The sequence below is a fragment of the Microtus pennsylvanicus genome, chromosome 9 (genome assembly GCF_037038515.1).
Source record: "Microtus pennsylvanicus isolate mMicPen1 chromosome 9, mMicPen1.hap1, whole genome shotgun sequence".
In the NCBI taxonomy this organism is placed as follows: Eukaryota; Metazoa; Chordata; class Mammalia; order Rodentia; family Cricetidae; genus Microtus; species Microtus pennsylvanicus.
Genome location: NC_134587.1, coordinates 13532301 through 13559573, shown reverse-complemented (window position 1 = coordinate 13559573; position 27273 = coordinate 13532301). Strand labels below are relative to the sequence as shown.

At 42.3% G+C, this 27273-nt stretch overlaps 1 protein-coding gene across 2 annotated transcripts in view; it reads left to right on the top strand.

The window, feature by feature from the left end:
• The window catches only part of Cers6 (ceramide synthase 6), a 237699-nt gene that overhangs the window by 200981 nt on the left and 9445 nt on the right, over positions 1 to 27273 (top strand). For both annotated transcript variants that reach the window (XM_075984978.1, XM_075984977.1), the window contains exon 8: positions 1983 to 2089. In XM_075984978.1, coding sequence (XP_075841093.1) covers positions 1983 to 2089 — 107 coding nt within the window. The remainder of the gene's footprint in view (positions 1 to 1982; positions 2090 to 27273) is intronic.

Genomic DNA, 27273 nt, shown 5'->3' with positions numbered 1-27273 from the left:
GTATATTAATCATAAATTTTATACCAAAGATTTGTAAAGAATTTATCACTTTCAGAATTATGCTCAATGATGTTATATGCATAAAATAAGCCTTTTCATTTTATGCTAAGAAATTATATAGCTGGTCAAAATTAACTTTTAAAATAGTACAGAGCTCATGTAGAGATGACTCTTGGAGTCATTTGGCGTTTTGTTTTTTTTTTTTTTCCTGCCAGGCAATGGTTCTATTGCTGCAAAGACAGAGGTCTCCTCGGTGATCCATTATTGCAATAGGAGGCACAAATGTACACTTTTAATCTTTCATAGAGGCTGTGAATTAGAGTTTGAATTGAGAATAAAACCTCACCAAAAATCCTGGTCCCCTGAAGGTTTGAAGCAAAGATAGGCCTTCTGAACTGCATAAGTCAGAAGATAGTTTAAGGCCACGATTATTAAGTGACTCAAGCTGAACTTCATGCAGGATGTTTTTAAAAGGAGAAATGGATGGAATAGGAAGGAAGCCTTCTGAAGTTCTATTATAATTCGTCCTGTGTGTGCTTAGAAGTGGACGTTTATGCCTCAGGCTACATGTTGAACTCAGTCGTGGACCTGCAGCCCATGTTAATTCCTGTGGAAATCTCTGGTGTGCAGCTTAGTCAGAGCTGTGAGAGAGGAGATATGGGCTGAGCTGTCATCCACCAGTTTCATCCAAAAAAAAAAAAAGATAGTTAATCCAAGAATCCAAGTATGGGGCATAAAAGCAAAAGGCTTTCATAACCTGGATTGTTTTTTGACATCATAGAGAATGCTCGGAAATGTCTAGTTAATGAGATTGAAAAGGAGGGTTTACAGCACCCACATCTCTGCCAAGTTGATGCCGTTGCTTCTTTGTCACTGCTAGGCGGGTCAGTGTGAAAGGAGAATGACTTGTTGGTAATACCTAGCCAGAAGAAGGCCGAAAGTACTTTTATTTTAATGTAGTTCGTGGTGTTATACTTCACGTATTCATGAAATTAAAAGCTCCTAATTTTAACTTCCACTCGGGTGAGGGATATTTCCTCCTAAGACACATTTCTCTCGTAGCTTCGTGCACTGCTTAGCACCGTTAAATTGCTGCCTCCGAGGATGCTATCAGCACTCTTTCCAGTAATTAATTTTCCAAGTCAGAGAGAAGAATATTGTGTGTGCAGAAGCGATCCACTGTTTGTAACAGTGCTTAGTGCGGTAGACTCTGCACACCCGCAAGGAGTGAGGAAGAAAAAAAGTCCACTTCCAGGCCCACCTGACCTTACTGAGACTCTTTTAAAAGTGGTGTATGGTTGCCTCCCTGGACTAATTTATATTATATATAAAATCGCCAAAACTGTTGTCATCAGCCGTGAAAGTATTCCCTGCAGACATTGGGACATTAGTAAATTTTATCTAGAAAATGAGCCTGTAATATGGTCAGAGATTCTACTGAAAGAGATTCTCTGACCCGATAGTCGTGACGCTCTCCTCATCTCTAAGTTTGTTGGAATCAGCTGGGACCCCGTCTCCCCACAGCACTTCTGGGATGGTTAAAGTTAGCACAACCCTCGAAGCAGGAAGAAGGAAGACAAATATGGAGAAGCTCTCTGGGCTCTGTGCAGTCTCTGAAGACTTTCTGTAATGACCTGTTACGTGGTTTCTGTATTGCTATCTCTGGCTTGCTAACATCACATAGTGCAGAAGTTTCTTATTTGTCCTCTGTTTCCTGAAATTGGCCATATAATTGAATTTTTAAGGTTACTAAATATTTTATTAAAACTGTGAAAGTTATAGTTTGGTTAATCCACGTTTCACTCAACTTTTGAGTAATTTATAAATGCTGGTGTGATGTGTGCTACTTTTAAGTAACAGACATTTTTATGCATGTGGTAAGGTATACCTCATTGATAGACCTCACTGTGGCCTCGTGCATACTGCAGGAAACTTTTCTTTTATCAGTCTAATTGAATAAGTTGCATTCCTTCCTCTTACAGGCTGCCAAAATGGCAAATTATGCCAAATTTCAGAAAATGTGTGATCTTCTGTTTGTCATGTTTGCCATGGTTTTTATCACCACACGGCTGGGCATATTTCCTCTCTGGTGAGTATGGCGCTCTTTCTGGTAAAGGCAACCCCTCCAAGGAAACTTTGCAAACACCCTTCTCCTGAATTATACGCTCAAGTCCTTTGTAAGACGTGGACAGCCCATAGAGGAGCACTGAAGAGGGGAAGTCGTTCTGTTGGGGCAGTGTTTGTTTTGCAAGAGGGAGGATCAGGGCTTAGCCCCCAGCAGCCACGCTAACACATGCTTATAATTCTAGTACTGGGGAGATAAAAAGCAGAGGTACCCCTGGGGCTCCCAAGCCAGCCTAATTGATGAGTTCCAGACCGTGTTGTCACCTTACATCGACCATCGATGGTAGATTCTCGTTTGTCCCTTCCATTTTGAAAGATGAATTTAAATGGGAATTTTGAGCAATGACAAGTGAATAAAGTAAGAAAATGAAGATGTAATACTTGAAATTGCAATCGTGTTCTCCAGGAGACTAGCAACCATAATGCCAGGGCCATCAGTGAGTAGTTCTATCATTAGGATTGTAATTAACGAATTGTTGACACAGCTGCCCCTTTTCCATCACAAGGCAGACACACATGTCTTCTCCTTGACACTTAGGCTAGTCATTTTCAAACAGCATAATCTTAAATATGATGTGTCTGTAATTATTTCAGGGTTGGGGGAATCTTTCAAAATTATTACCATAACTAGTCATAGGCATTTAAAGAAGAAATTGAAACAACGTTTAAGGAGTGGTGTCTCAGAATGATGGAACGCGTTTTCAGTTGAGTAAGACCCTGACTCTTGAAGAAACAGGCAGCACTCGTATAAGGAGCAGTTAAGGTAGAGGTACACCTGCTTTTCTTCCCTCCAGTAAACATGTAAATGCTCTTGGGGTTAAGCACTGGTGAATTACCTAGAACATAGGTCCACAGAGCCAAGAAATCCCATCTCACAGTCAGTGAGGGTACTCAGAGGTACGCCTGCTACAGTGACCGGCCGGCTGCTTCAAAAAGTCTCTGTAACCTGGTATAAATGCCTTGCAAGTACTGTGGGGGGGGGGGGGGGGTTGCAGGGAAGGTTGCACCTGGGACCCAGGCTGTAGGCAAGAATTGGAAAAGCAATTCATGAAAACAGTTTTCTATTTCTTATAATAAAAGAAATAATCTTAAATTCACTACCATGACTGTTGCACAGTTAGCGGAGAGAAATCTTTGTAGATACATCCAGTTAGTCAGGTTGGCCTTTTGATGGTCTGTGTTGCTCCTGATCAGCATCTTTTCACAAAAAGAGCAGTAACAACTTGTGTTTTAAATACTTGATATTGTGAAATTATTTTGAAACTCCTTTGGAATTAACGCACGGTTTGGGGAAAGACCTTGCAGGTTGTCCACTGCAGACTCCCCAGTCCCTCTGCTTGCCATAAGTACAATCCATCTTCCAGGACAGGGATATTGCTTTTGGCATCCAGGGAAAAAAGACCTGCTTTATTCTGTAAGATGACTTCTGGGTCTTTATAACTTCGAAGGCACGGGCTTCTAAGCTGTATGTGAAATACGTTGTGTGAGCATTGCTTGCATGTGCTTCCGGGCGCGGAGGACCAGTGGTTTCATCAGAGTCTCTGATCTCTGTGACTCTTTCCTTTGCTCAGAGAAGTGCCTGGTGGAAGACAGAGGAAGTGTACTGTGCGTTCAGTCTCGAGTAGAAAGCTCTCCAGGTGTGCAGGTTTCTAGTCCATCTCCTACAGAAAACGTCTATAATCCCTTCAGCTATTCCTAGGTGTCGTTTTCCTTCATTTCTTTCCCTGAATTCTTCCTGATGTGATCTTCCAACCTCATCACGAGAGATAACAGCAGATATTATTTGGTACCCACCCACCTCACGCCCTAGCATGAGCTTTAAGAGTGGCTTCCTCCTTGCCCACTGGTGATCCGATATATGTGGGAGCCGTTTTATGACTCCCTGTCCTGAGGGCAAATCGCTTTATACATTTTTACTTTTCAATGTGGTGAATCTGCATACTCGGTTACACAGTCTGCGTTTGTTCCTCCCAGAGTTCACCCTGCTCTTTTCAGATACCATGCTATAAACCATACAGTGCCTACCCTTCCTCGTACTTTTCTACAGTATACAAAAGACTGTGTTCAAAGCCCTGAGTGAATCGGGAGGACTCTATCCATTGCTTTAGGCTAGACTGTAGAGGCCAGGAAAGGGGGATGGTGGTGCCCTCCTCTAATCCCAGCCTCTAAAGCGACTAAGCTAGGACTACCCATGTTTAGAGCATGTAAACAACACCAACACTTGCTCTCAGAAGAGAAAAGGCAGGGAAGAGGAGCAGGAACATAGCTTAGTGGTAGAGTTCATACATTCTTATATAGTCCTTATTAATGGAGTGCACGTATTTAAAGTGTTCTCATGGTGTTCCGTGCTTCCCTGGTATCTGTGGTCATGTGTTTGTCTCTGGCTCTGACCTCTGTTCCTCTTCCCTTTAGTGGGGCTGAGGATCTGTCCGTCTTGTTTATCTCCTCAGGGAGCCGGGTCTTAGAATCATTGACTCTTTGTATTTCTTTATTTCCGTCCCATTCATTTCTGCCTTGATACTGATTCTTTCTTGCCATCTACTGAGTTTGGTTTTGGATGTTCCTTTTTTTCCCTGAATTCTTGAGTTGCATCATTACGTCTTTTGTCTGTGCTCTTTCTGGTGTTGTCCTGTAGACACTTACGGCTATGCATGTCCCTCTTAGTACTTTCTGGTGTTGTATTATAGACACTGAGGGTTACGCATGTCCCTCTTAGTGCTGTGTCTCGGGGTTCATTCTGTTGTGTTTTCCTTTTACATTTTGCTACAGGAATATTTTTGATTTCTTCTTTGACCCATTTGTCATTTAGTAATGAGATCTTCAATCTCTGTGAGTTTATATTTACTAGAGATTTGTTTGCTGTTAATTTCAAGTTGTACTACCCAATGGTCAGATAGAATACATGAGATTATTTCAATGTTTCTGTTTTTATAAGGTTCTTCTATGCTCCAACATGTGGTTTGTTTTAAAGAAGCTTCCATGTGCTACTGAGTACAATGTATATTATTTGGTGTCTGTAGATACCTGTTAGATTCACTGTAAAACATCATTGAATTCTGAGGTTCCTCTGCTGTTTTTTGCACACATGACCTATCTATTGGCGTGCTAAAATCATCTACTATTATTGGGTTCGTGTTAACCTCTGTCCTTAATCTCATTATGCTATTTATGAAATTGTGTGCAGCACAGTTTGGTGCATATGTGTTTAGTATTGTGACATATCCCTGGTAAAGCGATCATTAATCGAGTCCTTGATTAGAATGGCATACTCTTCTTTGTCTCTTCTAATTAGTGTAGTTCAGATTCTGTTATGATACTAGGATGCGACACCTGCTTGCTTCTTGATCCCATTTGTCTAGAACCCTTTTTATCTTTTCATTTTAAGGTGGTGCCTATCTTTAAAGTTGAGTTTCTATTTTAATTTATTCAATTTTTAAATTTTTCATACAATATATTTTTATATTCCTTCTCCTCCTCTAAATCCTCCCATATCCTCCCCACTTCCCCCCTCACACACTCATCTCAATGTGTTCTTATTACCTCTCTCTGAAAAAAGAAAGTCAAAACAAACAAAAGGAAAAACAAAAAATTACCAAAGGAAAACAACACCAAATGTGTAGAAAAATATCACTGAGTTATTTTTACATTGCGCAGCCCTAGTGTATGGCTGATAGACTTAGTGGCATTCCATTGGAGAAAACTGATTTTCCCTTTCCCAGGAACTCTCAATTGTAAATAGATTTTTGCTTAGGGATGGAACTTAGTGTCTATCTCCCTTTCTCAGTGTTGGTATCTTGTCTTATTTGAACCTGTACAGGTGCTGTGTGTGCTGCCATGGTCTTTCTGAATTAATATGTGTATCCTATGGGGTCTGGAGGATGCTCTTTCATTGAAGTTAACCCACCACCTGAGTCTTAGAACATTTTCACCTCCTTTTCCACATAGGTCCTTAAGCCTTAAGGGGAGGGGTTTGATAAAGACATCCTATTTAGGGTGAGTGTTCCAAAGTCTCTTACAAAGTCGTGTAAAGACCCCTTCTTGTGGGTCTCTGTGTTGCAAGAAGAAGCTTCTCTGATGAGGGTTGAGCAGTGCACTGACCTTTGGATATAAATACATCATTAGAAGTCCCTTTATTGCTGTTTCTTTAGCAGAATAATAGGAGTAGGTTTTTCCTTACGGTACACAGCTTATCTAGTCCCAGATTCTTGGCTACTTTAGCAGTGTTCCATCTCATGGAGTGTGGGCCTTAAATCCTGTTTTTAAAATGTGATTGGTTACTCCTGAAGCCAGTTTGTGCCACTATGGCACCACTATACGATGAACTTCTTGTAGACAATAGATAGACAGATTTTCTTAATCCATTTACCCTTGACTTTTGATTGGAATCTTGATGTCTTCGCTATTCAGACTTAACTATTGAAAGGTGTGTGTAGATTAGCCGTCTTGATGTTCTTTACTGGTTTGTCTTCCTAGTTGTGGTTTGTTTTTCATGAAATTGTAGCTTCATTCATTTTCTTAGAGTCTCTTGACTATACTTGTCTTTCTCTTTAGTTTGGCTTCCAGTGTTCTGTTTAGTGGTTTCTTATTGGATATGCAGTACCACTTTGCTTTGACTGTAGCGATATATGAAGCTTCTACCCTCTCCACCACCTTTACAAAGACTAGTTATCTATTATTATTATTATTATTATTATTATTATTATTGTCACTCTGAAAGGAATGTAGTGTTGTCCTACTGTGGCTTTGATTTCATTCCACATCTTTTATTCACTTTTAATTGGATTGTCCTTCTATCGTTGTGGGAGTTGGTTATGTTACACCAGCCACACCGTTTCCTAATGGGCTCTTGCTTTTACTGTGATTGTCTACATGTCATGTCAGTGAAACAAAATATTCCTTGTCACTGTCCTCATTTCTTGCCCTTATACTTACTGGCTTGACTCCATTTCTGCCTCTCCGAGTCATTCTGTTTTATCCAAACTCACTCATCTGTCTCTATGGGAGTCCTAATGAGCCAAGAACTGTGGATGCATTTACGCTACCCTATCCCCCCCCCCCTCAAAACTGAGCTACTGTCCAAGGAAGTGGTGACGATTTCTATTCAGGGGCTATCTGGGCCACATTCCAGCCCCCGCCCCACACAGGTCAGGAGAAGAGCTCTCTCCACTTGGTGCCTTCCTGATGACATCATTGTCTGGGTTGTTTTTACTGTGGACAGCCCCTTGTTTTGTTGTTCCCTGAGCATGACTCACTCACCAGAATGAAACTTTTATAACCACTGTGCTCAGCCTGTGACCCTGCCTACCTGCAGTCTGTTTTGGAGGGAGGATCTTAAAGTTGCATATTTCTCTTGACTGTCTCTGAAGAGCAGAGCGTGCAGTCCCATTCCAACAGCCCATGGCAGGACTTTCATTTTTCCCCCAATCTGCGGGATGGAGAGATGAGAAAAATCTAATTTAACAAGAATCTGTAACTAGTAATTTAGCCGCTGCATAGATAGTTCCAATAAAAGGAGACCCTCTGAAAGGAGTGCCCTCCCTGTCTGCACAGCAGTGTTAACTGCCTGGGTTTTCTGTGCTTCAGTCCCGGTCCTAACCCCGACTCCTGTTCTCCACCACAGGTCAACAAATATCTCACACAACCAACAAAACGAAAAACCCTATGCTCCTCCTTCCTAGTGTAATCAAGATAAATATTGTAAATTCTTTCCATCCCCTCTTTCAAGCTTGTCGTGTCTGACTCTGAACTTGATTGTGTCAACTCAAAGGAAGTTATGTCAGCTCTTCAGAATGTAGGTTCCTGTACAATTTAAATTAGCAGTGCATTGATATTTCAAAGTAATCACTTTGGGGATGACCGCAAAGGATGACATTGAAATAATCTTGTTAATGCGCTCATGGATTCCTTCAATTCCTTCAACTATGTGATCATGTGCTCTACCAATGCACCATCTTGTGATTTTACGAACATAACACCCTGGACTTGTGAGTTTATAATATGAGCATCCTGGAAACCACAATGATTGGCTTTTGTTTTCTACTCTCAGTAATAACTTTGTTCTGTAATGGTTTCGTGGTTATCCCTAAGCATAAGAGTAGGAGAGCTGTACCAAATGTTTTATTGCTTCGCTGGTTTTATCCAATCATTTATGGAATGGCTCAGGACTGATCATGTACTCTTTGCTTTCTGATATATTCACGTATAATTTGATTCCTCATTCATCAAATAGCATCTACAAATTTAGGAGCCCCCCCCAAGATTGCTACGGTTAGAAAGACTTCCATATTTGTACCTCTTCTGAGTACATGCTTATAACCTAATAATCACATGCTTTGGAAGATTTGGCACTATAATCAGTATTCCAACACCTGAAGAGTACATATCGAATACTTGCTGCACTATTCCCATCAAACCAGCAATTACCAGGGCCCAGATACAAAAGTTCATTATGATAGACAGACCATCATCCAAGACAAATATTTGTTTAATAGCTCCTCTTTCATTTAAAGTTTAGTAAGTTACGTCTGCTTGGTTTCCCTTGACTCAAAAATGTGTGTATTTTACCCTTTGTAGTTGGACGCTCACTGAATTGATTTTTTTTTCCACCCATCATTGGAAGCAATGACCCTTTTCATTGATTCCCCTTTGTTTTCCTGTACTCCATTCATGTTTAGCCCCTCAAGTTCCTACAATTTCCCATGTTTTATAAAACTGTAATTTCAATTTGGCATGGAGTAAGTTGTGCTCAGTCTCATGACAGCACCTATCACAATGCCTGGCTCAAAATGACACTTTAATTCCAAATGATTTCACGTCTCTTTGCTTAGTTAATCTCCCTAAATCTTTTTCGGAATTCACTGAGTACAATTTCTCCCTGCTTCTACAGAGAAACGTAAATTCTTTCATTAGTCATTCACCCAAGCTCTCTGACTCTGGTCTCCTAATATCAGTCCAACCAACCCTTACTATCTTTCATTTTTTTCTTTCTGCAATAGAATGCTGTCTTCTTTAAGGCCACCAATAAAGACATACCTTTGAGAAGTTGTTAAGTAAACTGTCATTTAATATGGGTTTCCTGTCGTTCTGACGCTCCCGTGAAACCATATTGTAAATATATCACCACCCATGAATTAGAATCTGGCAAAGACAAGGGGGATTGCCGAAGGACTCTGAAAGAGAAGTCACATGGTGCAGCTAAGGAAACTATTGGCTTTCATTGTATTCCTCGCCCTGTGTGTTTGAAGACCAGGCATATACCTTCTCCAGTAAAGTGGTCTCTATCTTACCAGAAAAGCTAAGGAGTGAGAAAAATATTGTTTGTGTTGGTACTTTATAAGGGTATCATCTAAATAGTGTTTTCAAATGCTATTACTATTGAAATGAAAAGTCCCATTATTGCCAAGTGTTTTAAATAGTGTTTGAATTTATCCACATCTAATGAACCAGAAGTCACTTTGCAATAAACTTCTGAAACCCCTTCTCCAGTCCTGATACCCACACTGTCTTGTGTCAGTCATATCTTCTCTCAGTACTCAGGGAGCATGTAGTGTTGGGCATGAACCACTCTGCGTCATTCTCCCAGAACCCCAGTGTGACTAGCTCAAAGAAACCCGTGTTCACAGACTCTCACTGTCAGCAGCTGTGTGTTAAGCCGTTTCTTTCCTCATGAAGGCTCCAATTCATGTTCGTTATCCAGCCAAGGACGGGCATGCACTATCGTCAGGAACCCCGCGAGACCCGAGTGGGTGTTCTTTCTCCGTGCACATCCCGAGTATCAAATCCTTAGTTCTGGGAAAATCACATCATCCTGAACCTTGAGTGTAACCACAGCAGAACCGTTGGCCTTTACACGCTGCTACTTCCTGTTGGGGCTTCATCAGCTCGTTTCACAAGCCCTGAAACTCATCCAGATGCGTAGTGGTTCCTCAGCCTTTTCTCTGATTCCTCTCTGAAAATACATCTTTCAAAGTAACATGGCTTACATGCTTTTCTGAGGCGCTGATAAGAAACAGATTAGTCTCTGTTCACAAGTCTGGAAAAGCTTTATCCTCTGGCTCCTGAGAACCTTTGGTAGCTGTGCTCTCAAACTTGTATTGTTGTTTTTCTGTGTTCAGTGAATTAGAAAGATATAGAAATGCTTGGTTTTAATGACATTCATGTACCTTCTGGAGGAGACCCAGTTGTATGCAAATGCCGTGGTCTGAAAGACTGTCTCTCTTCTTGTAAAATTTGCAGCTTTAGCTGAATCCCACAATGCGAGGCTAAACGAAGATCCCACAAACCACAGCTTGTAGGGCAAGGCAGCAGATAGCCCATTTTTATAAAGAAAGTTTTGTTGGCACACAGCCTGGCCCATCTGTCCTGTGTTGTCTGTGGCTGCTGTCTGCTGCGGTGCCACTGGTGAGCAGTTACGGCAGTGATCAGCAACACAGCGTGATATACTTATTATCTGGTCCTCTAAGGAAGAGTTTGCCAATGCTTTGACTAAACCATTAAGAATTTGACTTGGAATTAGAGAATTCAAGTAAGATAAAAATGGTTGGGGGAGTAACACCCTACAAGCGTTTAGCCTTGCGATGTTCCCTAGAGAGTTTTGTCTACCTTCAGCAGAAACATGCGTGGGTGTTATTCTTAACTCTGTGGCAGGAGATGGGGAGAGATGCTCCCCAGGCCTTTAGAGATTTTTTTAACAAGAAAATACAATGTATTTTGCAATACTCCCCACACAGAATTAATGACGTAAGTGTTCCCGTCTTCCATTCTTCCTGATCACTTGCCTTTGTGGCAGGTGCCCAACCTCAAATGCGTTACCACCCCCAGACCTCTCAGCACAACTCACATCAAACCTGGCTTAACTGTCCTGATTGTTCTTTCGAATTGAGAAGCTATCAGTTCACACTTAATTCTCATACACTCTTGTGTCTTACGGGTCATCATGTCCTGCATCGTCCTGATACCTTAAAATGAATTGCCATGGAATAAATGAATGTTTAATATGAGTTGTTGGTAGTCTACATATTGTGTTGTGATAGTTGAGTTCTGTATTTCATAGTTATGAGGAGATGTTTGGGGTAGAACTCGCTAAAATAGTTATTAAAACTTGTCCCAAAAGACTGAGAAACAAGTTCAAAGGAATAGTATTGACCATGTTTCATTTGTTAGTGCCCGAGTAATAGTCTTTATGAGATGGTCCCAAATTTCTTAAAATTCTGAGTAGTTAAGAAGTACTTTGTTAATTAAGAGTTTTAGATTATCTTTTTAATTGAAGTATAAATTCAGTGGGAGATGGCAAATGAAATAGAATTTCTATTAACTGTAATTTTACTGCCTAGCAGTGGGTATTAATCAAATAAGAAATATGTGTGACTGTTTATCAACATAACATCTAGGAAGGACTGATCTCTCCTGTCTGGGTACAGTCTCTTACCCTACCACACCTCTTGAAGTCCACAGTCAAACTGGTTAAAGGGGCTGACCAGATGGCTCAGCAAGTAAAGAGGTGAGCATGTCAGCTGAATAACCTGAGTTCGAGTCCCCAGAACCCACATAAATATTTAAGGAAGTGGTTTTCAACCTGTGAGTTTGACCCCTTAGGGGCAAATGACTCTTTCATGGGGATCGCCTAAGATCATTGGAAAACACAGATATTTACATTATTATTCATAACAGTAGCAAAATTACAGTTATGAAGTAACAACAAAAATAATTTTATGATTGGAGTTCACCACAACATGAGGAACTGTATTAAAGGGTCACAGCCTTAGAAAAGTTGAGAACCCCTGGTTTAAGGAGAGAACAGACTCCACAAATTTGTTCTCTGGTCTTCACACACATGCCAACACATTAACATCACACACACACACACACACTCACACACATACACACACACAAATAATAATGATAATTTTATTAATTAGTGTTAAGAATGTTAAACATCAAATAGTAAAATATTTTAAATTATTTTATTATTAAGCGTTTTAACCAGTAACAAATAAACAAAACAAAGATAGAGCTACTTTCTGCATGAATTAATGTACTTCCATTAGTGGAGCTGTTAGCTCACCAGATTTTTCTCATCTTTGGTAGAAACGGAAGGGTGTTTTGTATCTTGTCTGCCACTATAGTCAAACACTATAGTGAGAAAGCAAAGGACATTTGAAGTTGACATGAAGGTACCACTTGAACGGGTGTGTGAGGCTATGAAAATCTCTCTGTGTAGAAAGCCTTGGCATTACCACTGTTCCCGGAAACCCCATTACGTTAGGAGCACAATTTGCAAAGTCAGCACTTTACAGAAAGGGTCAGCACCCTTCCCTTTGCATTAAGCTTACAGTCACTCCCAGAAATAGGTTAGAGCTACTGGGAAAGGGAACCGAGGAAACAGAGCCTCGATGTCTAAGTAGGAGTTTTCGTGGGTCTTTACCTCCTTTTCTCTCCCTGGCTATGCAATTGCATCTCTTCTCATTTAAATGGAGAGAAGTCCCCTGCTGCCTATGGCAGCCACATTGACATCTGCCTAAAGCACTGTCCTAGTGGTATTTGATAGTCATTAGCTCTTTTTTTCACCCCTTGACATTTAAGAATAAATTCCAGCAAGGCAGAAGCCCTGTCTCCTTCTCCCTATGTGCCCAGTTCCATGCACAGTGCCTGGTGCTGATTTTTCTTGCCAAAGAGCTCTACCATTTACTCTGCATCTTGACTCGGGAATTGTTGTGATAAAGGTTGTCTCCCCATTTCAACATGCTAGGCAGAAACATTCTGAAGGCAGCAGAGATTCCCTTCTTTCTCCTCCTAAGGCTGGGCCCTCTCCCTAATCCTCCTACAGTGACTGGCCCTCCCCACATGCAGTCTCCTGATGACTTGTATTAAACTCTGTATTGTATCGGGTCTAGTGTGTAGGGGCCTGGAATTGAGGTTGCCTGTATCAGACAACCGACTTGTATCTGTGTCTCTTGGTTTTGTTTTAACTTGCCTCCTACCCATACTTCAGAGGTTTGAACAAGGTAATGGAAGTTTGCCTAATTCTCAAAGTAGCTCCACTCACAGCTGGGATCATTGTCTATTTTGTCTATGACCTACATTCCTTACAATAAGTTAAAATAAAGTGGTCCATTGTTGGTATTGTTTTATATGATATGGACAGATAGGTGCATGTAATACATGTATACTTGATATATAGAGAGGTATCAAACACATATCAGTCATATGATTAAACTGAAAGATTGAATACTTTAGGGGAAGTCAAGGCAAAACAACACAGTCACGATGTTGAAGTCATGTGTGTGATCATCATGTGTTAAAGGGAAAATCGGAAGAGGTATCAGATACCTTCTAGTTTTGAAGTTTCTGGATCCTACAGTTTGGCAATTAGAAGGGGTCATGAACTTCTAGTAAGAAATATTTATGACGTGATGGCTGCAAGGGATTTGGGGAGCAGGGAATGCTTGGTAATTAAGGACAGGTAGGAAACATGGCCTACTTGCTTTAAAAGTTGGGGGCCTATGGAAACAAAGAAAGATGGTGACCGCAGTCAGGAAGGCCGCGCTTCGGCTCAGACACTGGGTGTGTTTTAGGTGTTGCAGCTGGAGGCTGCCAGCCACCTGTGTTCCTCACTGCCAAGAGGAAAGCTGCAATGGGTTAGGGGGGAGTCCCAGTGACTTGTATCTTTGGTATACCCTGTGCCACTTTAAAAGTGAATGACTTAACCGGGTGGTGGTGGTGCACGCCTTTAATCCCAGCACTGGGGAGGCAGAGGCAGGCAAATCTCTGTGAGTTCGAGGCCAGCCTGGTCTAGAAAAGCTAGTTCCAGGACAGGAACCAAAAAGCTACAGAGAAACACTGTCTCGAAAATCAAAAAAAAAAAAAAGTGAATGACTTGATCCTGAATGAAGCAAGCGCGTCACCTTGGCAGTGAGAGCCCGTCTGTCAGTGTCTGCGGGGTTAATCAGGGCATGTTTGAGAGCGTATTTGCTTAGGTTCCTTCTCCATACCCGTAAGTTTTCGCTCAGAGAAACCCAGTTGGTTTTATTCCGAAAAGAAGTGATGGTAAAGAACTCGTCCTCTGTCAAGCACTTTGGTATGAAAGTTGCTTAGCAGTAGGACAGAAATGAAAAAAGGCAATTAAGTTTATATTTAGTGATCTATCTATACACATCTGGAGCACATTTGGGGAAGAATTCAAAAGGGTTGATTCATTTGCTGTCTCTTGCTACAGAATGTGGGAGTATGGGAGTCACGCTGCGATTCGCACAGCCGAAGACATTTACTGTTGACTTTAAAAAGTTCTCCCACTTACGTGTAATTACTATCCTAGCAAATGACACTGTAATTTCAGCTTCTTAAGCCTAAGACAGAGCAGCCCTTTAAAAATAAAACAAAACTTAGGCCTTAGGAGATAAAAATTAAGAGTGAGTTGCCCCCAAACCAAAGTATGTATGCTCATGCTTTCTCCTGTGAACCGGTTCCTACCTGTGTGGGTGCTGTTGCTTGGCAAGACCAATGTGTCTTCCATAAAAGTGTGGCATGTTGATTATACAGTCAGCGCTGGGCTCTGTGGCTCTGCTGGGCTTTTTCAAAGTTATCAATACTGGTGCGATTTAATGTCAGCTAATGTTTTTAACAAACGTCTTTCCCACTTCCACACCCCAAAAGGGTGTGTGTGTGTGTGTGTGTGTGTAGTGTGTGTGTGTGTAGTGTGTGTGTGTGTAGTGTGTGTGTGTGTGTGTAGTGTGTGTGTGTAGTGTGTGTGTGTAGTGTGTGTGTGTAGTGTGTGTGTGTGTAGTGTGTGTGTGTAGTGTGTGTGTGTAGTGTGTGTGTGTAGTGTGTGTGTGTAGTGTGTGTGTGTAGTGTGTGTGTGTGTGTAGTGTGTGTGTGTGTAGTGTGTGTGTGTAGTGTGTGTGTGTGTAGTGTGTGTGTGTGTAGTGTGTGTGTGTAGTGTGTGTGTGTGTGTAGTGTGTGTAGTGTGTGTGTGTGTGTGTAGTGTGTGTGTGTAGTGTGTGTGTGTAGTGTGTGTGTGTGTGTAGTGTGTGTGTGTGTAGTGTGTGTGTGTAGTGTGTGTGTGTAGTGTGTGTGTGTGTAGTGTGTGTGTGTGTAGTGTGTGTGTGTGTAGTGTGTGTGTGTGTAGTGTGTGTAGTGTGTGTGTGTAGTGTGTGTGTGTGTAGTGTGTGTAATGTGTGTGTGTAGTGTGTGTGTGTGTGTGTAGTGTGTGTGTCTATAACTCAATCCGTTGATAGCATGGTGGATTTAGATATGTGCACTATAGCAACCACCTTAGTCATTCCTACCTACTGAAAGTCTGTGTGGAAACAGTTCTCTCTGGGTGGGAGGGGGTGGCTGACACCCTAATTCTGTTTCTTCCAGTTAGCTTTGACAAATATTTATAATCATACCACTCCAGGCTCTAAGAGTGTGAGCATCAGACAGAAGCCATTTCTGGGTGCAGTGCGTCAAGTGCTGGTGAGATTTTATCACCCACCACTTGAGAAATATTTTCTGAGGCTGACAGCTCAGAAGGAAAGGGAAAAATGATGTAAGAAAGCAAAGTAGACGATACCCACTGAGCTCAGTGTTCTGTAAACACAGAGCACTTGAGCAGCTTGCAGATACATTGTTGAGCTGCATATGGCTGGTGGCTCATGCCTATAATTCCAGCGCTAGGGGAACCAGAGGCAGGAGAATCGCTGTGAGTTTAAGCCAACTTAAGCTACATAGTGAGTTCCAAGCCAGCCTGGGCTACAAAGTAAGTCCTGTCTCAAAAAAAAAAAAAAAAACAGTAAGATGGAAACATGAATATTGAGTGAAATGTAGCTGCAGTTATTCCCAAAGACCCAAGAGAAAGTCAAAAACATTGGGACTTCTCTACTTAGATTTCTTCAGAACACCCTAGTTTTCACTCAGAGAAACCCAGTCAGCTTCGTAGAACTTGCAGTTTGGGAAGAGTACATTACAAGGAAGACTGACAGAAGGGAAAACCTTTGGTCCCGCATCCAGACAACTAAATAAGTCATAAGTAACAGCAGGTGGCCTGAAGGGCAAAAGGGAGCTGCCAGAAGGAATGGGGTGGGGCAGGGTGACTGGGGGAAAGAGGACCGGAAGAGCAGCAGCAAAACCATGTTCGGCTTGAGAGTGCTGTCATGGAACTGAGCAGGGTATGTGCTAATCCTCAAAAAATAAAACTTAAAGAAGATACATTTGTACATCTGTCTTAATTATTGTCCAGTTACTAAAACGATCACTGTCTAGTGATCAAATAGCAATGAAACAATGTGTGTGCATGAGTCTACGTATATGGGAGTGTGTATGTATGTATGCATACAAACGTATATACGTGTGTGCTTTCATATACATATATGTGTATACATCATATATGTGTAGCATATGAGTGTCTTTGCTGCAGGTTGCTAGGTTACAGCATTCAATGCATATTGGCCAAGGATATTTGAACACTATTTTACCATAGCTTAGGGGTGATTGATTGTTTTGTTTTTAAAGTATCTTAATTGAGATAGTGAGGAAATACTGTTAGACTAGGAATTAAAACTCCTCTCTAAGTTTTAATTTTAATACTAATTTATTCAGTGCACTTAGCTTATAACTCTCCCTAGTTTTGTGACCTCTACCATAAGCAATAGATAGATAGATAGATAGATAGATAGATAGATAGATAGATAGATAGATAGATAGATGATAGATAGATAGATGATAGATAGATAGATAGATAGATAGATAGATAGATAGATAGATAGATAGATAGAGCAAGTCTTTCTCTCCAAAGGATTTTGTGTGTATTGAGCAAAAATACACATCAAGAATACCTCGAGCGTCTTCCAGCACCACACAGCACTGTGCCTAATGGTTTAGTGCAGACCCTATCAACACCTATAGGCTTTAGATGTGGATAGTGAAGTGGGATAGAGAATGGAACTATTTGAATTAGATGGCAAACATTAAGAATAATTCAGCCGCAGCCTTTCATTGAGAATGTTCCTTGATAGCTACCGTTTCCTCATGGGGTCTTAGACTGAAATGATAGCTGTGTAAAGACAACAGGACACAGCCAGCAGGAAGGTGTCAGACACGCTGGTGACAGTGTCCCTGGTGCCTGCCCTTTCCCATCAGTCCCCATTACTCCAGTTCTTTTTGCCCTCAGAAACCTTAAGAGAAGTCTGTTATGCAGCCTGGCCTCTGGTCCTTGTCAGGGAGACATGTGGTTCTGGCTCCCGCGTTGAGCAATTTGTCTACAGTCTGGCTGCAGTTTAAGGACCTCGCAGAGCCTTTCTCCCCAGCACTTTTGTTCTGTTCCTTGTAAAGAGCCATTGCTTCGCGCGCCTGTCTGCCGTAACCTCCTCTTGACCCGAGAGCATGCAGCCTCTTCAGAGGGATGAACAATTGTCACAGAGACCAGACTGAGGAGTAGGGTGCCAGCATCTTCCAGTAGAGCCATGCGCACTGTGAATGTGTCTGCAATCCATAAGAGGGTCTGAGGAAAAACACAATGGAAACCTTTCAAGACTACTGATTCAATTAAGTGCCTCCTGAGAGCGTGGCTGAGCGCCAGCCATGGAAAATTCAATATCAGCTTACTGAAAGACACTTCATCTCCTCCAAGTACCTGTTCCCCCCCCCCCCCCCCGTCCCTGTTATGTATGCAGGGAAATATTCTGCAGCAGCCTTTGGAAAATTTGTCTCTTTTTTTTTAATAAAAATAGACACCTCTCAAATTCATTAATGTCAACAGTCACTGGAAGCTTGTAAGGGGAAATGGGAGATTATATATATGTTCTTACAGTGTCTAAAACCAATGAATTGTTCAGACATACAGTTAAAATTCTGCATGGAATTATCTGCACTTACTACCATTGACAGGGTTAAAGCAATGAGCAGCTTTAAAATAAGTGTGATGTGGTCATACGGAAGTCTCAGCTCTTTATCTCCTAGCAAATGAGGAGCTATGATCTGCAGCCCCCATACACCAACCAAATTCCGTAGTGAGCGGCATCCAAAGGACAGGCTATGTTCCTTTGTCCTTAAAGTGGTATTGTGACTGCCAGACAGCACAACCACACTCTGTTTATAAAGAGATGTTTGGCAACACCATCCAAATGGAGCAACTGTGAGTGTGGGTTGCTGTTAGTGTCTTTAGGTGTGAGCAGCATTGGTCCAGAGCGTCTGCAGTATTTCCAGATTAAACCCAGCAGTGCCAGGGGCTGCATCGCCATCTGTGTGACAGGATGCTCGGGCTTTGAAAGGCAAGAGAGGGGAGAAGTAGGAAAGCCCAAAAGAACAGAAGACTCACGTTGCCCAGCTCAAAGGAGTTAGCAAAATGGGCAGATAGATTTTTTTCCCCCACTTTATTTTTATTTGTGGTCACTCAGGCTGTTGTTAAATTTTATTCCCGCTAGGCATAAATGATTAAATTCTCCCTTAAATGTTACATAACGCAAATGATGCCACTGAACAGCATAGTATGAAAAGGATGTTGAAGGAGAGAAAGGTGTCAGAACCAAACTTTATAGAGAGCTATGCCGTCAGCTCCAGGTCCAAGTCAGGGCTGAGTTTGAAAAGTTCAGTATGTCAGAAGAGGAGCAAGAGAACATGAGTTCTGTCCTTTCCCAGAAGTCAGCTTCGTTGGGTACAGAATGAGAGAACATTCCTTAGGTTTTCCATGACGTGCGTGTATTCAAAACTCTTCTCCCAGCCCTGGCTCTCAGCAGATAAAAGGAAACCTTAATCAAACACAACTTGAAGAAAAACCCAGAGAGAAGCTTTTGCTGCTTTAGTATTTTCCATAACCCTTGAAATTCTTCATTGTCTGCAGAATCAGAAAATATTAACAGTGTTCTAATTACAGAAAAAAATTCTTCATCCTAAAAATATTTGTAAGCTTCCTGTCTTGGAAGGTGGTCATGTGCCGCTTTGCTGTAGTGTAGTGAGTTCTGTGAAGACCCATCCCTGACACTGGGAGCCATCTGTGGAGTGTGTGCCAAGCCCCAGCCGCTGCTTGCCTGAGGATTTTAGGCCTGTTCACGTACTGGGCACTGCAGGGTCTTCTTGGAGTTAAGCAACAACTCTAAAACTGTTCATGGCCATAATCTCATTTAAAGCACTTTGCAGATCATCTGAGCAGCCTCCTTGTGACAGCCACAAGCTTTCGCTGCTCACATCATGTGCTTGTTTCTGGTCATTGAGAACAGTGTCTCATTGGAGGCTTGGTGTGTATTACATACAGGGCCTACCTTGGTAGGAGTTGACAGATTAGGCCAAGCGATACTGGACAGTGCGTGGACCAGAGGCGTTTGGAAGGTTGATAGCAAGTAGCCGTGGAAACAGAGAGGCCGTGGAAAAGAGACTGAGACATTAAGGGTGACCTGATGAGAACCAAAGCCATTAATGAAGGTGACAGAGATGGTGATAGCAGCAAAGACTTTGAGTAAACCCTGTGTGTGTTTGAGCCCTGGCTCTGTCACCCCCTTTTACACTGGGGTCGCCTCCTCCGTCTGGCCTCCGTATTTATCTGCAGTACCTGGGGATGACAGTACTGCATCTCAGCAGCTCCAGTGGCTACTGGTACAACTGGCAGGAGCAGGGGTGGCGGAGCTGAGGATAGCAGGGCTAGGGATTCGTCTGTGAAGGTGCCTCATAAATGCCCGGAAGGAATACCAAGCTGGCAGTTTATGTGTGGGTTCACCGCTTCAAGAACAGGGAACCCGGTGCGGAGAATCGTCAAGCAATCTTGACCGTGGGATTAAGTGTGGAGTTAACAAGGCAGTAGACCATCTGCAAATGACCGGAGAGTTTCTTCTGCGCCACAGGCAGGCGTACTTCAAGGCTGTGCTGCATTTGCAAAGCAGCAATCGCATTCTAAGCAGTGGCCCTTACTGCAAGGGGGCAGGTGACTAACCCGGAAGCTCGCATCCAGGGTGTAAAATTGACCTCTGTTTACAGATTGACATCCTCTGAAGACATCAACCTAGATTTCATTCCCGAGAGTGAGCGTATTTTAGCCGTTCTGTGGTTCTCGGGGGCTCAGCTTTAGTCGGAAAAAGACAAAGTGAGCTCTGATTTGACGTCATTTGTCTTACTCCGCAGCGGAGCAGCCACGGTGGGTGATAATAACAACTACCGCGCGAGGATTTTTATTGGTATTGCCATTTGCTTTGCTGCCTGGTACACTGTTGGCTTTAAACAGCTCCCAGCGTCACTCCGCGTCAGCCTCTACGTGAAATTCCATCTCCGTTATCGCCTACCACTCTGATAACTATTTTCAGGATCCTAACTTTCTCATTTTTTTTTCTGTTGCATGTCTAATGCTCTCCCTAAAACTAGTCTCAGTGGTAAACAGGCGTAAGACAGTCGTCAGGGCGCAGTACACTGGAAAGTCATGCCTGTGGCAGAAACACTGCAGAGACGCATAAGGAGTGGCCCTGCTTAGAGCTGTATTTATCCATCTGAGTGTCCAGAAAGGACGCTCTGTGGGCCACTGCAAGTCTGTCTCCTCTGTCCATTTTCTTTGGTTTTGGTTTTGGGTTTTTTTTTTACTCTTTTTTTCTTTTTTATATAATTTATTTTATTTTTCTTTTTTAAAAAGAAAACAAACTTTTTTATTTTACATACCAATCCCAGTTCCCTTTCCCTCCCATCCTCCATCCCCTCCATCTTTCCCCCGCCCCCATCCATTCCTCAGAGATATAAGGCACATTGCTTTGGAGTAGATTCAGTGCCCTCCCTACTATATCTAGCCTGAACAAGATACACATCCAAAGAGAATAGGATCCCAAAAAGCCAGTACATGCAGTAGGGATAAATCCTGGTGCCACTGCCAGTGGCCCCTCAGTCTGCCCCAGTCATACAACTGTCACCCACATTCAGAGGGACTAGTTTGGACCTATGTTGGTTCCTTCCCTGTCCGGCTGGAGTTGGTGAGCTCCCATTAGCTCAGGTAAGCTGTTTCAGTTGGTGTCCCCATCATGGTCTTGACCTCTTTGCTCATATTCTCACTCCTCCCACTCTTCGACAGGACTTCGGGAGTTCAGCCCCAAAACTCTCCCCATTTATCAGCTCTTGGTATTTTATGAGCCTTGCCAGATCTCCCACTACACACGGTCACTTCTGTCTTAGAGTTTGTGCTTCGTGGTGCTAACATTGAGATCCTGAACCAATACCTAAAGTGAAAAAGACACACATTAAAAGTCAGGTCACAGAGAGAGGGCAGGCAGAAGAGCATTAAACCTGTCTGGGATTGACTTAAAGTCCCAGTGCCCAGACTGTACCTGCAGTTGTGAATTGTACCCACCCTTGCAGATGGGACTGGTCTCACCTCTCCTTGCTGTGGAAGGAAGGTGAATTCCCAAGAAGAAGTGGGTGCTGAGGTGGAGATGTAGGACAGCAACGGACTGGGGGCCTCTTTGGACCTTCGTGTAAAGTGTTTGAGGTTTATTTTAATTGTGGTTGGCAGTCATTAGCAAATTTAGTTCTAGCCATCATGATTGTCCTTGACACCTTGGTTAACATTCTCTGAAATGAAAATATTTTAGATAATGAAGTTATAATTTGGTGAAGAGCCTTACACTACGTAGGCCTGTTCTGACTTTCCCAGGGGAAGGAGAGTAATTTATATGGAATAGCAGGGGACTTAATCTATAGTGGTCTGTGATTTGTTATTTTATGCAAGAAGCAAAAATAAACAGTATGTGAGCAACCTTCTAAGAATTCTGTATATAAATCAGCATGAGTAGGGAAGGTAGCAAAAACCTGTATCCTCAGCAATTGAGAGACTGAAGCCAGAGGATCCTGAGTTCAAAGCCAGCCTGGGCTACATACAAACCCTATCTCAAAAAGAAAGCGGGGGGAAAAACCAACATTACATTTATATTCTTATATAAACTTCTCTGGTAGTTTGAAAATGATGAACGCTATGCCATAGCTTAGAAATCTTGATGGTATTGAGAAAATCTAAATGAAGAATCTGTCTAACTGGAAAACATATATATTTTATGGATTGTTTGTTATGGTGCCAACAACTGGCTGTTGAGTTAAATCGATCACCTTCCTTAAAGAGAAAAGGGATTGAGGATGTGGTTAGAATGCGCTTATTGGAGGGCATTCGCTTTCAGGCACTGGCAAATACTGTACACAGCAATTTGAGGAGAGGGCTGTGAATGCTGACTGAGTTGTGAGGCTAAGTCATGCCTGGCCAGCCTCTTGCATTCCTGGCGGCCTTGCTAATATGAAGGCTGGAGATCCCTGACAAGGGGCTTGGTGGAACCAGCAACCTCAGCATGGTTAAGCTGAGCGTTAGGTAGGAATCCCTGTAGCCGTGGTGGTCTACAGAAAGCCACCCCATGTCAGAGTGTGCTGGAGCCGGAGGTAGGAAAAACTTCACTCCCATTAATAGAACATTTGCTCTAGTCCTTGAGTGTTTCATGAGTTTCTCCTAAAAACACATCTTTATACTTGCGCTCTTTGCTTTCTTTCTTACTTTCACTCACACAGAACAAAGCCTCTGCTTTCTTCTTGTCTCCCTTAGGCTGAATTCAAAGTACCGTAGGAGTCACCTAAGAATAATGCATTGGTCCATGTGGAGAATTCTTGCATGAGAAAACAATCAGACCCTGGGAAATTTTTGGTACACCTGGAACCAGATGTCACAAACCTTTTTATGTTATTTCTGAAGACATCTTTAGTAATCATAGTGTCTTAGGCCTTTGCTTTGCAGAGGAGGGAACTCAAGTTTGTAAAAGAATAGTAAGGCGCCCCATTGGCAAATGCAAGCTCTGAGCCTAGAACACAGCGTTTTGACTTCTAGTTGAAACACACTGTGCACCAACTGTCAGCTCTTTCCTGAGGAAGCCCACATCTGCCCACATTCCCAAACACTCTATTATCCTCTACAGCAATTATCCCAATAGTTAACACCATTTCAGTGATTTTTTTCCCAGAATACTGTCTTTGCTTGTCAATTGCCTTGTTATTATTCAGTGCAGTTTTTCCTGTGTTATTTTTCTTTCAAAGTTGTAAACCCTATAAGGGCAACTTTTCATATCAAAATCTCTGTGTATTCTTCTAGAGTTTGAGATTTGGTTTGTGTTTTCTGCTTGTTTGGGGGCATCTCACAGTTCGGTTTTGTCAACTCTCACTTACTCTGCGGGATTAAATCTGTTTTTTTTTTTATATCTTTCCAAGCACTAGATAATAAGGTACAGAGTATACTCCTCAAGCTGGCAAGCCAGTGACACATTGCTCACCGTAGCAGCACTTCCAAGATTTTCAGAGGCATTCCTCTAAGATAAAATATGAATTTAAGTCCTAGAAATCTTAAATAAAAATAGAGGAAATTTCACAGAGAAAGAGAAAGACTGACACACAGAGAGATGAGGATATGCATGTATCCCATATGCGTATGTATATATGGGGGGAGAACCCTGCCTGCAAGAGTTTTTAAAGTCTAGGTGCCTAGATTAAAATCAGTTGGCTCCCTATTTCCTGCCCACGCTACCTGCAGGTGTAAAGAGGTTGCCTGATTGGGGTGTGGTTTGGGGGAGTCAGACAGGGTCAGGATGGACAGACTAGAGTAAGCAAAGGATCACAAAGCAGGTCAGAGTTTTCTTGTGTGGGTGATGCAAGGAAAACACTGGAGATGTGTGTGAAATATAAAGTCAGAAACTAGAAGGATCAAGGGTCAGAGTCTCACAGCCAAGAAGACGTGTTATAAGAGGCAGAGAGGAGCTAGGGACAGTGTAGGATCTTTCTGGTAGTATGCTAGCTGAGTCAAATGGATTGCTTGCAGGGTCCTATGTTGTGTACACTAGAGGATATAGATAGATAGATAGATAGATAGATAGATAGATAGATAGATAGATAGATAGATAGATAGATAATAGATAGATAGATGATAGATAATAGACAGATAGATGATAGACAGATAGACAGATAGACAGATAGACAGATAGACAGATAGACAGATAGACAGATAGACAGATAGACAGATAGACAGATAGACAGATAGACAGATAGATAGATAGATAGATAGATAGATAGATAGATAGATAGATGATAGATAGATGATAGATAATAGACAGATAGATAGATAGATAGACAGATAGATGACAGATAGATAGACAGATAGATAGACAGATAGATAGATAGATAGATAGATAGATAGATAGATAGATAGGCAGATAGATAGGCAGATAGATAGGCTATATTTATTATGTAATTCATGAGTGATATATGTCCAGATCTTTGGAATATTTAGTGATTTCACATCAGCCTCCTAATGGTTTAGTAGCCCTTATTCAAAATGTTAGAAACCAGATGTCCCAGATTTCTACATTTGCATAAACTTCATGGCTGAACCTCTCTAACCTCAAAGTTTAGGATGCTCCAAAGCCTGAAACTTTTTGTACATACTGTTGGTCAGCAAAATGTTTTGATTTCTGAGCGTTTTGGATTCCAGATACTCAAAACCAGGGAGCTCAACATGTGGTTAATACACTGGCTGCTTTAGGATATCATTTCCCTCCTTGAGAGGGAGGGCCAGGACATCCCTCCCCACAAGGCCCATCTTAGGGCCAGAATGACACCTTCAATACTCAATGTGAGAGTATTGAAGTAGTAGTTAAGGCAGTGCTAATTCTCATCAAGAAAAAAAAAAGACTAGGTAGAATTTGTAGAATTTGATCCCTAAACAATTAGTACCACAGACATGACCCTACAGGAAAACTGGGAATGCTGGGACAACCCTGCAATCCCAGCAGGCTGACACCAAGATCACCATCAATTGAAGACGTTCTTGGACTACACTGTGAAACCCTGAGGTCTCTTCTCTCCTAGCTTTCCCCGTGGCCACAGGAGTCAGCCTTATGTGCTGCTTTCCCCCTGAAGTCAAGGATATTGGAGAAATATGCACAGGCCCCAACCTTTCCAAAGAGAAAATCAAAGTAAGCAGCCGAGGGCTGACATGGCTGTATTCTGAGCTGAATTTAGAAAGAGGTCTTTGATTTTTACGTCGTTAATATTTCATCTGTGTCAAGGTGGTAGTGAAAGGCATTACTTGATTTTCGGTAGTAGAGGCAATTACACTGGGATTTAAAGGTTAAATGAATGGGTCAAGGTGAGGGGATCAATTAAATTAGTCCCACTTTGGTCATTTAGGCAGGAAGAAACCAGAATATGACTATTGGAAACCAGAGTATGAGACTCAGGGCTGTCTCTCTGGAAGCCAGAGCTGTAACAGGCAAAGGAGACAGTCTGCCCACAGGATGCCAATGGCTTGGCTCTGAGCACAAGCAAAGGGTCAGGAACTGAAAACAGAGGAGAGCCAGGGAACATGAGTGAACCAAAGGGGCCTTGGTGCCGAGCTCAGTACATGGGGCCATTCAGGTCTCAGCTCTCTCCGTCTCCCAAACCCAACCTTGGGCATGTTATTTACATTCTCTGGGCTTCAGTGTCCTGTCTGGAAAAACAGAGATAGCAGTACCTACGGTGGGAGGACAATGAGACGCTACCCTAAAACGTTTCGTGAGAATTAAATGAGCCTGGATTTTAATGTACAATATTTTAATAAATATTGACTCTTATACAGATGAGGATTAAAACTATATAGGGTTCTCATGGGGGGGGGGGTTGAAAGGGTAAAATCCCATAACGTACATAGCATGTTTGACTATTTAGCAATAGTAGTTTCTCAATGAAGAACTGTTAATAAGGGAAAGGGCAAAAGTCTTCTTTACCTATGGGAAAGCAACAACCAACTGCACAGGGGTGAAACACAGGCCTGCTGCAGTCACGTTGAAAGACCCAGCATGGCTAGGAAGCCTCCGATTGGGAGGTGGGAAACACAGAAAGGAGAGTGGATTGAAAAAACGCTCGCTGTAGCCAGAAGTCACCAGTCACAAACTTAGGAAGATGTGATAAGGGACTAATTCTTCGGTCCAGATAGCGTCTGACTAAAGTAAAACTTATTTGACTGAATGTCTAATCTCTAAAGAGGTGGGGACAGAATCACTGCATCCATTTCTAAATGAAAGAGAAGTGTTTGACCAAGGTTCAAGTTCAGATTCCTGGCAGGGATAAAGAAATCACATCCATGTTTGCCATAGACTGATAGGCAAGGAGAATGGTTGTCCGAGATGATCAGGCATCTATCTGACCCCCAAGCTTCCCTCCAAAGACAGAACCAGTGACATGGAGAAATCTAAACTGTGAGTGGAGTGAGGGAGTAATTACACACGTGTGCGAACACACACACACACACACACACACACACACACACACCTACCTTTCATTCCTATTGAAGTCTTGAATTCCAGCATTCAACCAAGTTATAGTTTAGGTCTGGCTTTATTATGGGTGGGAGGGGCTAACAGAGGAAGAGAGGGAGTGAGAGACAAAGAGACCGAGACAGTTAAGTATCTGGCCTTCAGCACCCATAGCTTCTGTTCAATATAATTTTAGATGTGTGCTAGTTAGCGTCCGCCTTACACAGCATAACATGCTAGTTAGGTGACTGGCAAATTTTTGGTAGGATCTGCTTCTCATTTAGATTTTTTTGGTTTTTGTGTTTGTTTTTGGAGATCATATTCACATTTATGCCAGAGAAAAAAGCACAGCATAGTGTAAACTGAGTTCTCTCTGGAAATCTGGTGTCAAGACCATGCAGAAGTGCTGAAGTAGAGAAACCTAATATTGGCCATGGGAACATTTCACCTTTCAGAGAGTCTTCTGTGGCATGTGTCTTTCTTTGGAATGATGCTCTGACTTAGCTTCCTAGAGAATGAATCTTGGCTCTCTTTGGATGGTCCGTGTGGGTCTAATTATTGTTAGGGTTCTCAGTAGAGGTGGGAATAGAGAAGAGGTAGGGCAGAGGATGCTGTCCATAGCTAGGGACTGTAGTTCCGCTCAAGACGTCCCCCCAGCACTGGGCACATAACTCAGCATTAGCGTGCCTGTTTGACAAGTTGAAAGTCCTTGGTCAATCCCCAGCAATGAAACACAAACCATCAGCAACTACCTGTAACATTTGTGCGGTAAGCCCTCCTGGGCTGTCTTTACTCTCTCAATTACTCTCTCAATTACCATTGTGTGTTCCTACCCTCACTTCACTGGAGTCCCTGAAAAACATAATGGATAGCTCTGGACATGTAAGCATTT